This window comes from Nomia melanderi, chromosome 13 (assembly GCF_051020985.1).
Source record: "Nomia melanderi isolate GNS246 chromosome 13, iyNomMela1, whole genome shotgun sequence".
Classification (NCBI taxonomy): Eukaryota; Metazoa; Arthropoda; class Insecta; order Hymenoptera; family Halictidae; genus Nomia; species Nomia melanderi.
The window spans coordinates 4,666,744-4,679,289 of record NC_135011.1 but is presented as its reverse complement, the minus strand read 5'-3'; the positions used below and the strand labels follow the sequence as shown (position 1 = coordinate 4,679,289).

At 44.4% G+C, this 12,546-nt stretch overlaps 1 protein-coding gene across 3 annotated transcripts in view; it reads left to right on the top strand.

Annotated features, from left to right (window-relative positions):
- Positions 1 to 12,309, top strand: part of LOC116431605 (spondin-1) — a 279,700-nt gene extending 267,391 nt beyond the window's left edge. For all 3 annotated transcript variants that reach the window (XM_031987281.2, XM_031987280.2, XM_076373028.1), the window contains 2 exons: positions 5,682 to 6,049; positions 6,604 to 12,309. In XM_031987281.2, coding sequence (XP_031843141.1) covers positions 5,682 to 6,049; positions 6,604 to 6,815 — 580 coding nt within the window. In that variant the 3' untranslated portion in view covers positions 6,816 to 12,309. The remainder of the gene's footprint in view (positions 1 to 5,681; positions 6,050 to 6,603) is intronic.
- The last annotated feature ends 237 nt before the right edge of the window (positions 12,310 to 12,546 follow it).

Sequence of the window (12,546 nt, the reverse complement as noted above, 5' to 3'; positions counted from 1 at the left end):
GCTGCCAGACGATGGAGTTCGATGAAATTTTTTTCGCCCAGCGCGGCGAGGGAATTGTTTCGCGACACCGCTGCGATATCCCAAACGACAACCGTGAAATATCATGCGTTTGGCCCCGGGCGGGAAACTTTTAACCAAATTGCAGCGTCGGCGAATTTGTTTTTTTATTACGCGGCTTATAGGACACCGGCGACACTGTGACCGGGAACCGCGACGCGCGCGATTTTCCCGGTTTATATTTTCGGGGAACTTGTTTTTCGAAGTTAATGCGGAATCTCGACTCGCGGAACGAAGCGTTGGAGAATTTTAGTAACGAGGCGCAGTCGCTCTGTCGATTTCAAGTTTCGAGTTTCAAGTTTCAGCTTTCAAGTTCCATGTTTCGTCCAAGTTCCGTCCAAGTTCAGGGTTTAAGTTTCAAGATTCAATTTTCAACTTTCAACTTTCAAATTTCAACTTTCAATTTTCAAATTTGAAATTTGAAATTTGAAATTTCAAGTTCCAAGTTTTATCCTTCAAGTTCCAAGCTTGAAGCTTCAAGTTCCAAGTTTACTCTTGCAGGTTCCAAGCTTCGAGCTTCAAATTCCAAGTTTCATCTTTCAACTTCCAAGCTTTAAGGTTCAAGTACCAAGTTTATTCTTTCAAGTTCCAAGCTTCAAGCATCAAGTTCCAAGCTCCAAGTCTCAAGCTTCAAGTTTCGAGGTTAAACTTCCAACTTTCATGTTCGAAGTTTTCCATTTCAAATTTCAAAAGTCTTCCAGACAAAGCAGATCACAAACTTAAAAAGCATCTTCCTCCAAGTGGCATATCTCCAAGCGGAAAGGTAAACAGTTAAATCACAGATACAATTGGCTAAATTTTGTTTCCCCGAGAGCAGGCAAGCGTCAACGGCGCTCAAAGGGTTGAATTCTTCCCGCGACAGTAACCAACGGAGCGTTGTCCATTTCATAATGCGATTGTTACCCGCTAAATTGAGGCCTGGCATTAATAAAAGGCTCCGTGGTGGAACGTCGTCGGGTTTCACGACGGCCTGAATGGGCCGCGTTATTTACACGGCGGGGTATAATAATCCATTGAAGTGGCAACTTCAGGAACGCCGAGGCGGGATGACAGCGAGCCCGAACAATGTCACTCGGCGACGAAGAAGTCTGTTATTGGACGACCAGGCTGGATCGAACAATAGTTCGGCCAGTATCCTTTGGAACAGCCATTCAAGCTAGAGGGCCGGTTTTTCTTTGAAATCGAATTGCCGGCAAAATGGCGAGCCGATCTTGAATTACACGGGAGCCTCGAGATCACTGAAAGCTCGGTTTTAAATGAATTTATTAAAAGATGCAACACACCGTGCCACTCGTCTTTAAAAACGGAAAATGTGTACCACAAAACTTAGAAAACTTCAGAAATTTCCATAAATCTCAATATTTGTAAAAAAGTTAAATCTCAAAATTTAGAGGTCTTATATAATTTCGATCTCTCAAAAACTAACGATTCACACGTAATGATTTCCTTAAAAATATCTCAATACGTGAGATGTACAGGAATAATACAGAAATAATAGTAGTTCATCGATGAATCTTAGATAGCATAACACAACAACTTCTTTCTGAATTATTATCAAAGTCAGATTATTCCAATTTTTCAAAGGAGGATTCTCCAAAAGGCCTGAAGCAAACGTCGGCCGCGTCCCGCCGCATTTCTCACGGACCGGAAATGCCCGGTGCGACCCCGGAACTCGCGTCAGCTGTCGTACAGAAATTCGCGGCGCGGATGATTTGCATTTTAAAATCATCGGAGCGGCACGGCGGTAATGAGCGATCTGCATTGCAGATTCGATATGATAACTGTATCCTCGTAAATACGTTTTCAATTATCCCTCGCGAAGGTGATGCCTCGCTTAATTGATCTCCGTTCGAGCGACGAATCGCCGAGACGCGTTTCGTTTCGTCGAAATACACCGGGCGTCTGTTCCGGAATCGAGGAATCACGGATCGGAATCGATCTCTCGAGGCTGTACGGTCGGAACGCGCGCTGGAAACGAGTCGTTCCGGCGGAAACGCTCGCCAGGCAAATGTTGTTCCTACGCGGCGTCGTTCCGACGATTCCGCGCGTCAAAGAAACGACCGCTCTCGTTCCTGTTTCGGACCGCCGGTGGCCATTAGAAAGCGCAATAATGGAAAGCGGGATGACTTCCAGTCCGCTTCGCCCGCCTCTCGGGCCGGACGTTCCATAGAATTTCACTCGAGCTGGAATCCACCGGTCGCAACGGCGATTTTTCATTGCGGTTTTGATAGAATAACCACGGAGGGGTAAATAATAAAGAAGATTATGATAATAGCGACTTTATTTCATCCTATAATTCCGCACTGTAGTCGCCGTGACGTTGAACTGTAGATTTGACGGCCGAAGGACTGCATAAGCTTGAAATTGAAGAGGTCCGCAGAGAATAAAATAGACGATAATAATTTATCACTTGAAATATTCATCTTGCGCACCAGTTTCACTTATAACACTTGTTCTCGTTATACTAGAAATCTAAAAGTGTCATTAATGCATTCACAGTGTCTATGGAATATTTAGATTCTATTTAGAAATTCAGTTTTCGATTACAATTATTCATTCCATTCGGAACCTGAATGGACCAACGATATCAAAATTCATTCACGGACAAAGTGGAGCGTTGTATCCGGACGTCATCTGCAATATTGTTCGGCGCGTTCGCTTGATTCACCTGTCGCGGTTTCCCCCGTGAGAAACATAATTAGTTTCGCTGCAGGGCTGCGAAGAACGAGAAAAACCGCGCTGGAGGGGGAATTGAGAAATGGTTCGGCCGGATCCGCGTAATTGTAAATAACCGTGTAAGGCAAATAAACGAGGCCGGCGATTTTTAATATTAACCGGCCCATTAATAACGAGGGCGACGTAAATGAGCTCCGCCTCGGCGAAACTTTTCCTGATACGCGGCGACGCGCGTCCCTCGCGCTGCCAGGAGCGCGATCCCCGGTACAGAAATTCATTTCCGAGATCGCGGGCTTCGAGATCGAGGTTAGGAGATCGAGGAATCGTGTCGAGATTGATTGCGAGACACGAGATAAAAATGTTGTACCATTTTTATCAAAATATACGTTCTCTGTTGCCCTAGGATAACTGACGAGTAATTAATTCCGTGAAATTAGAGACTATTCTGTTCTTATCATTACCATTCAAGTACCATTTTTATCAAGATATACGTTATGTTCCCCTAGGATAACTGACGAATAATTAATTCAGTGAAATTAGAGACTATTCTATAATATATTCGTTCAAAATTAATCATAAACCATCGAGAATAAGAAAATACAAATGTTTCCATTATAACACCATTTCCCCAGTGTGCATATTCGAGAGAAAAAAAGTAGTTCATATTAATATATTTCTGATCTCGCGAATGCCATTTTATTTTGCAATCTCCGACAGCTCTCCGTTGTTTTAAAGGGAATCGCGGAGACTGACAAATTTAGACGCGTCCCTGAGTCGACGTACGGCTGCCCAGGAAAATTGAAAAATCGAATTGCGCCGGAGAACGGGCACAACCGGAAGCGGAGGAATAAGGCGCGAAACGAAATCCCCGAGGGGCTTGATGCGAACTCAGAGTTTGTCCTATCCCTGCCGCGAACCAGATTTCGCCGGGGGGAATTGAAATCATGCAAATGCGAGGAGAATAAATTAAAAAACGCGAGCTACTTGGCCCGGTTGTATCAGGAACGGGATCGCTCGGTTCCGTGTCGGGTTCGCCCGAGATTCCTGACGTATGTATTCGCTCGTCACCTTCAATTTACTTCACGCGGTATCACGGTACATCGAGCAACGCCTTTCTGATATAATTAACGCCGGACAAGTGGAAATTTCGTGCGTGGAATTTAACGTAAATAGAATTGGATGGCAACGGTGAGACCATGCTATTTCAAACGATTTTCCCAAAACTTTCTTTTCATTCTGTTCGATATCAGTTGCTCCAACGAAAATTATGAACAAAGTATTGTTCCACTCGTCAGTCCTCTGAGAAATTTTAAACCTTTGCACTCAGAAGCTTTTTAGTAGATACATTTGAACATTTTCTCTTGAGACAAAATTTCTCAAATTAATGCGTTATACTAGGTATAATATTAAATTTTATAATTTTACCGTATGAAATCTGCTGGTGAATGAGTCACCTCTCGAGTGCACTTGATTTCCTGCAGTGAGGCTATAAAGTTTAATATTTAATATTATACTTCATATAATGCATCTAAGAAATATTGACGTAAAATAGCTTCCTCCGTCAATTCACGTGAATTTCTCGCCGAGTTGTTTTTACGAAATATCGTCTTCATCTCGTCAGAAAATGTTGAAATATTTCTAATGGAAAACATCGGAGTGCAAAGGGTTAATAAGAAAAATCTAACCCCTCCAAACGTACGCTAAAGAACGTTACATCACTTCGACTTCAAAGCTGTCGAAGCTGAAGTAAGAATGACAAATTTCGCACGAAAGATCGATGAAATATACGACACAACAAGAGGATATCATTCCACATCGTAAAACAAAGTGTGCGTCCCTAAAATCAAATAATTTCGAGAGCCCCCGCATCCGTTCCCTATGATAAAGCTCTTCCGATCATTTTCGGTTCGTATTCCTCGCGAGAAACCCGAACCAATGGCCGTGCGCCCTCGTGCGTAGGCTACCAATACCAGGAAACACGAGATCAAACATTCCGCGTGCGGAGCGATCGGGTGGAGTGCGAATAAGTTTCGGCGGCGGTGAAACGCGAGTCTCTCCCCGTTCTTTCCTGCCGTTCCGCTTCCGCCCCGTCCCGCCCCGCCGCATTTTCCTCCCCGTAGACATGGCAACCGTAAATCAACGCTCGAAATTGTTTTCAAGAGGCGCGGCACCGTGGCACGACGAACCCTGCGTCTGGAAATTCGAGTATCGACGCGCCGCGCCGAAACGGGGAACGATCTCGCGTCGTTCGTCCCGCCGATCCAACAATTTTCCTGGCGAGAAAATCGTTTGGTTGAGTATTTGAGGGCTTTAACGTTTTTTGGTGAACGGAAGTTTAAGTGTATAAAACGATTTGATATCAGAACGAACGTGAGTATGAAGTTTTAGAGTCGAGTTGAGTGATATTCTTGTTTGATCAGTGAAGTCAAGCGACGAAGGACCGTGGTCTGCAGCAAGATGGGTGATCGCTGAAGGGGAAATTTTATAATTAATGAAACATAATTTTATGATTTTTAAGATGGCAATGATGATGGGAAGAAAATTTCTGTAATTAAATGTATCCATATTAAAGTGATATCAATGCAATTGATTGTATCAGGAAAAATAGCATAAACAACAAAGGAATTAACAAAGAAATCGAATGTTTTAATTGTACCAATGAAATTAATACAATCTTGAAGTAATTAATTGAGAAAAATTGATATTAATAAGTAATAATTAATGAAGACATAAAAGAAGGGAACCGGTAATTAATAAAAATGATCTAGATATAGGTGCACTAGAGGGAGAAGGAGGCTATAAATGATATCTAAGGTATATCAGAAAGGAAAAATGTCAAAGAAAACTGTATCTACTGTAAGAATATTCTATCAACATTGATAAAATGAATTGATGACATTCCTGACACATGCTATACACATCTTAACAAGATAGTCTTTTGGTTGCAGGTACTGGACGACGACCGGAAGCGGGCAAACGGTGACGGACGTTCCTCGGGACAACAAGGCGGCCATCTTAGACAGCATCGCGTCATTGTACGCGCTGCAAAGGCCGAGGCTCACACCGACACCCGCCCCGAAGCTCTCGAGATACGATGGGAAGACAGGCTGGCCGTATTATCAGAAGTACAAGCAGACAGCAGAGGCGCAGAAGGCTCAAATCTTTGAGGACATCCAGAGGAAGATGGCGAACGCGACCAGCGGTAACAGTCTCGTCGGCCATGCGTGGAATTCCACTGACAACGCGAACCAACGTCAGCACAGGCTCAGGATGAAACATCACCGGCTGACGTCCAAGGGGAAACGTCTCAGAACGCGTGAGTATATATATATATACACACACACACACACACATATACACACTCTTGTCCGCATCGTAAATCATCCGACGTGCTCCTGACAATGGATACGCTCGCCATGAAGATTCTCCATTAAAATAATAAAGACAGTAACGCTGTCATGCGAATAACAAAGTAAAACGAATGTACAAGTACTCAATCGTAAATTCCCAAAACTGATAGCCTGGGATCTTCCCTGAATAACTTTATTATTTATTACCCACTATTATCAGTAAGCTGTCGATACAGTCTCCACTTCCTTCTCGATTGATTTACAAAGGAGATGAACAGCGAATTCATTGCTTTCATTATGAACAACGCTGACAATAAAGCTACCCCATTTCTCTAGCTGAAAGTACACCTAAAAATTGATTTACTCAGAAACTATACATCCGATGTGATAATCAATCAACATTATAGCATTCAGAAATATATAAATCTCAATCAGTCTAGCATATATGCTTGCTCATCTCTAAATTCCAGCTACCATCGCTTACGAAGGAACAACACTACTTTTAGTAAATTGTTCCCAGGTCCTCCAAGGGATTGCAAAGTAAGCGAATGGGGCCCGTGGAGCGCCTGCAGTCGTAGCTGCGGCGTGGGAGAGACCCAGAGGACGCGGAAGATCACGATAAAGCCTCGCCGCGGCGGTTCATCGTGTCCGCCGTTGAAGGACACAAAATGGTGCGGCAGCGCGAGCCCATGCTCCGACGGGAAGTCCATCGCCGACAGCTACCAGTGGTAGTCGTGGTCGTCGCCGAAACGGTCCCGTGTACACGTGACCCGAGACGGTTCAACCACGGCCGAACCAATCGATGGCCTGGTGGTCCCGATGGGGCCCACGTCGCGGGCCTTCGCGTGTGAACCACACCTAGGCGAGAACGCGCGATGGATCGTCATTTAGTGATCCCGCTAGAATGCGTCAATAACATTTATCGTGTAGAGTCGTAGCACCCAGGGATTTCGTAACGGGACGAGACGACCGGCGTTCTCGAATTTTCTTTATTGGATCACGCGAATAGTCGTGGATATTTTGTAATATTCTTGGTGGAGATGATTGGTGTGTGCTACGTACGAGGAGCTATTCTATGATCGACTATTTGGTGGAGGGATCCCGTTTCAATTCATCCCGTCGGCATTTTCTTTGGATTTCGTTGCACGGGAGAGGTTCGTGTCGTTTCTTCTTGTAATTGTTTTATTATTATCATTCGTTTCGATCAATTTTCTCGGAGATTAGTGGTTAACCGGTGAACACTATGAATGTTTGATATTCTTGGATAGATGGTTTAATGGGATCGCAATCGAATGATTTATTTCGAAGGATTTTCTCGTTTGGAGACAGTAAACGGAGACAATAGAGAATTCGTGAGTTTAATGAATTTATCGGTAATACCCTTTAAATCTAGGTCTAATACTTCTCCGCGAATGTTCTCAAACATCCAGCGACTGGCCGCAAAATAAAAGTAAAAACAGAAGAAACCTCGTTCATATAAATCCTCTTTTAACCCTGTGAAAAGGCAGTTTTTTGAAAAAGTTTCACGTGCGTCCTCCGCGAGAGTTAACGGTTGCGCTTTTATTTTTTGCCGGGGATACAAATTAAACGGTATGAGCACACATAAAATCTACTTCAGCCATTTTTGTCTTCGCAGTGTAAAAAACAAATTACCCCGCGTTTAACCGGGAACTTTTACTCTCAAAGAACCGTGCATTGCCCTCGTGAAAAGGGAATATAAAGGGAGACACTTTCGAGAACAGAGAATAGCCGAAAGAGAAATAAATAACAATAAAAACAACAATTAAAGTGCTCGTGGAAGGATATAAATATTAAATATATTAAACACTACAAACCACGTTACAATTTTACGAAACGGCACGAACTTCTTAGACAATCCATTATCATGGTGACCGTCGATCGGATTGATACGATTGTTCCCTTCCTCCTCAGTCATCTATCAACCGATCGTCGACTTCGATATTCCCCGAACGAACCCAGAGAATCCCAAGAATCGCGTCTTATCATTACTTCCGATCGAGCTTGCACAACCTCAGTGCGCTTTAACCTTTCGCACTCGAAGAACGCGACTCGCAATCGCCATTCGATCCGACGAAAACTATAAACCACAATCTACAACATCAAATTCGAACATAATAATCCTAGAAACACGAAACTCAAAATACGAATATAAAACGTTCAATCGAAAATCATAAAGTACAATCAGCGATTCCATAGATATTTCATTAAAAAATAACCCACGCAAAAATCTTTCGAGTGCAAAGGCTTAATCCGTTTACCCAGCCACGAGTCTCGAACTTCTTCCAATCCCTCTCACCCCCGATGCCGGAACCGGAAGAAGACCTCCCCTGTCGCACGCAAAATTTCCGGAAGTGTTCTCGAGACGATCGAACCGGATTACCCGGTCGATGTACGCGAACGAATTCCCGTGCGAGATCCTGCGGGGCCGTGCCGCAGTTCCCGGGCTCCCCGGATATCCGACCGATCCGGTCGCGAGAACTCGAACAAGAAGATAAAGAAGCAGAGGAAGAAGAAGAAGAAGAAAAAGCGGAAAAAGAAGGTGAGAGTTTCCCGAAGGCGCGAAAAATCGCTGGCAATTCCCCGAGGCTTAAAGCGTTGAACGCAATTAGCCCGTTCGACTCGCGCCGACGAACGTCCGAGCGCCTGTGTTCATCTACACGCGCGGGAAACGGTTACGTGCGCGTGTATATACGCGCGAGGAACAAAGAGCCCGAACCGATCGATGGGGAAAGTTTCCCGAAGGAATTCAACGGGTGGCCGGTGAGTCGATCGACGGTCTTAGAAGGACTTTGCCCGTGTTCCCGGATAAATCCGACTCCGCTGCGTCCGCGACCCGGTCGCTCGCGATGTTCGAACCTGAAATTCTGGTAAATCGGACGCTGTATCGGTTGTACACTCGTTCTCGGCGGAATTAGAATCGGGATCGAGCTGATCGCGGTTCATTTCGAGTTCAACCCCTTGCCCTATGGTTTATTTCTCAACTGATGATCCATTCAGTTACGGTAGTAATTTATTAGGAAACGAAGAGATCTTGCCTATTCTATGTGTATGTTTAATTAAAAGGTTGAGGACCGATAATAGAAAAGTAATATTTCATTTATGTTTTAAAAAATTGAATAACACTTAGGTTTGTCGAATTCACCTTGGAATTTTCGTTACGACTCTGACGCGTATTGCAGGTGAAGGGATTAAGGAAGCTGAATTTTGGACTTTGATGAAATAGAAAGTCATTGGCTCGTGTATCTTCACCAGGATATAGATGTTTAGTGAGTAATTTAAAATTGCGATTGAAGATGTTTCCTTGGGTTTCTTATCTGTCGAACCTCCTGAACTGTCAGTGGTATTATCTCGTAAATTTAAGTATCAAGCGTCATCAGTGCATAGGAAAGGCGTGTAATCTCTATTCATCCGCAGTTCCTTTAAACTACTCGAACATCTGAACTCTTTATCATCGTAGAATTACATGGTTACAATAATCACGTCTCACTAGCATCGAACACCAGCTTGATCTCGTTTCAACAACCAGCAGTCCATAAACATCTGTCCCGAGTTCCCCGATGAAAAGACGCAAAACTTCCCCGGAAAATTGGCCCGATCTCCTATTTTAATGCGTCTCACACAAATGCAAATTGCAGGAGCTCGTAAAGTCCGAACTCTCGAAACAGTTCAGGGTAAATCCTGTGCAAATCGAAGGGATCGGCTCGAATGCCCGTAGGAACACGGGGCGAAATGGAATCCGAGCCAGTGACCCGAAATTTACGGACAGCCGTGCGTCTTCCTGCCCCTTTATTGGCGCCGCGATTCTTGGTCGCCTGTTCCATTAACCCTTTAACCGAGTCCGGCGGCCGCCTTTTGAAGCCGAAGTTCGCCGCGCACCGCCGGTCGAGCGTTATCGTCCGGCCCGGATTATCGACGTAACTCTCTTCGGAATTTCTTCCTCGTTAAAACCGTATCGAGGATAATTTAGCGGATGGAGAGCGACCGGGAATCCCCATTGTCCCGCCGCGGAACGAGTTTACCCGGTCGGAGGGTCGGGCCGCGCGCCGTGCTCGAATCAATTTCGTCCCGAAACCTTTTCGATATTATCTCGATCGAGAGGTTTCCGAAATGAAACGAAAACAATACGTTCCCGCGAAGCGTTTTCGTGGCTTTCTATTACGGCTCGATCGGAATAGCTTTCTTCCCGGCGCACCGAATCGGTTCGCAGTGAACACACGAAGTCTGCGAGCGGTTTTAAGATGGCGGACGCGGCGGCCATTGATGCGGGGGAATTATTTGTAATTACGTTGAGTTACACTTGTTTGCCAGTGGAAATTATTACTGGGAAATGTATCAGGTTGTTCAATCGATGAGGAAGATTCGTAGAATGTCAGGTTATAATGGAGATTCGATGATTCTAACCTTACTTTGTTATGTCCGCCATCTTGGAGAGTATCAGAGATGTTCATCCTTCGTATGATTTTCTTGTTCTACGTCATCCTTCGTGCATGGATTCAGATAACGAGTGTTCCCAAATTATCCGGGGATGTTGAATAATTTGGAATTAATAGAGGAAGAGGAGGATCACGGAAGAAAGCGAGGAACAAGTCGGTCACCGTGTAAAGGTTCAACTTCTTTTCCTTTTGTTTCGCCCGGCAGTGCTACGATGCCCGTTCTCGTGGCGCGATAGGGAAAATTTTTACAAACCAAAAAAAATGATATCATCAGGTACGTCTTAGGTGAGTGTATTATATCTTAGGCGTAAATTTAACGATAATAATTAACAACTAACGTTCAATCGTAACTGGTTAATTGATTAGGCTCGTACTGTGGCGCCGTAGCGTGCGGCTGGTCCTGTTTCCCCGGATTTCGCGGTTTGTGCAGCGTTCCAGCTTGAAGTTCGGCGAAAGAGACAAATGAAATTTCCGCGGGAATGAGTCTCCGTTCTCGAAGCAGACGGTTTAAGGGGCAAGAACTCGCGGTCTCTCGTTTAATCCGGATTTCTGCCGGCGAGATATCGAGTGGAGCGCGACGAAAGGGATGCTGCGGGGGCGGGGGGGGACATCTTTCATTTCGAGGAAGCGTCGCGTCGGGGGAGGCAGGACCGAGCCGTCGCAGTTTTAGCAGCATTAAGGATGAACGTTTTATAAACTAAACGCTCGAGGGGACGGTTTCGCGACGAAAGTTTTCAACGACACGGAGAGAGAAAAGGAAGTAGCTGCCTGGACTTTGCCTAAGAAATAAAAGCGCGAGATAACAAGCAGGAGACGTTACCAAAGAGACGCTCGTGTAAATGTGTACCTTTTCCCGCTCCCCTCCAACCCTTTCTACCCCCGTAACCTCTCCCTCCTTCCGATTCTTGTTGCCCTTTTTCCTTTCTCTCTTTCCTCGGGAAACGGTTTCCTTCTTTCTCTTTTCTACCGCTCGATTTTCCGTTTCATCCCCATCTTGGACGTGTCCTCGCGCGGTTCGGCGCTGTAACTACCGCAGGACTCGAAATTATCCATTTCGGATTTCTTCCTTCGCGGTAGACGGTGTTTCTGGAAAAACTTCTTGCGAGCTGAAACGACGAACCGGATAGAACGTCTGGGAAGTTTTAACCTCGATTCTCCCTTGATTAAATTTCTGCGATTCGTTGATTAACTCTAGCTTAATTTGTGAATATTTTAAAAGGACATCCTGGATGACCTTGGAAGGGTTCATTCGACTGTTGATAAATTGTTTTTGATTATTTATCGATATAGGGTTCGTAGATCTGTAGATCCGTTTTCCAGAAATGTCTTCGATTGATGAAAAGCTGCAGATGACTTTCTGAGAAATTATTGAAATTATTGAATAAGTTTACATTAAGTAAGTCGGTTCGAACGGTAGTTCCAGTGTTGACGCGCTTCTTATTCTCTTTCTCTCTTCCGACACCCTGCCGCGCAAACGGATGACAAATCAATGAGAAAAAGAGAGAGAGAGAGAGAGAGAGAGAGAGTGAGGGAGAGAGAGATAGCGACGAAAGGAAAGGAAGGAGGATGATTCTGTACAAGTCACTGTGCATTCTAGCCTCTAAGGACCTAGACGATAGGACCTAGCCGTTAAGCAAGAACATGTAGCAATGTATAACATATAAGTTTATATTACATAATAAAATCTGTCGATAAAAATCTGTTCGAACGATATTTTTCACTTGTGACGTATGGATGGTATTCGTGATTATAATAATAAAGTAGCTATTATTTCAGGAGTCGAACGTCTAACATTTTCATCCCCTGTCCCCTTCCAGGTAAATCTTGAGTCACCCAATTTTACTTGAAATTCATCTAATAACCTACACGTTGGAAGTAATAATGGCAGATATTCGAATAATCTTAAGTTTCTTTTTCAGTGACCAAAGCCAATCGAAAATCGACATTTCCTACTCAGGATCATTGTATCTTCGCTACAATGTCCCTTAATTGCATTCGACACACTCGCC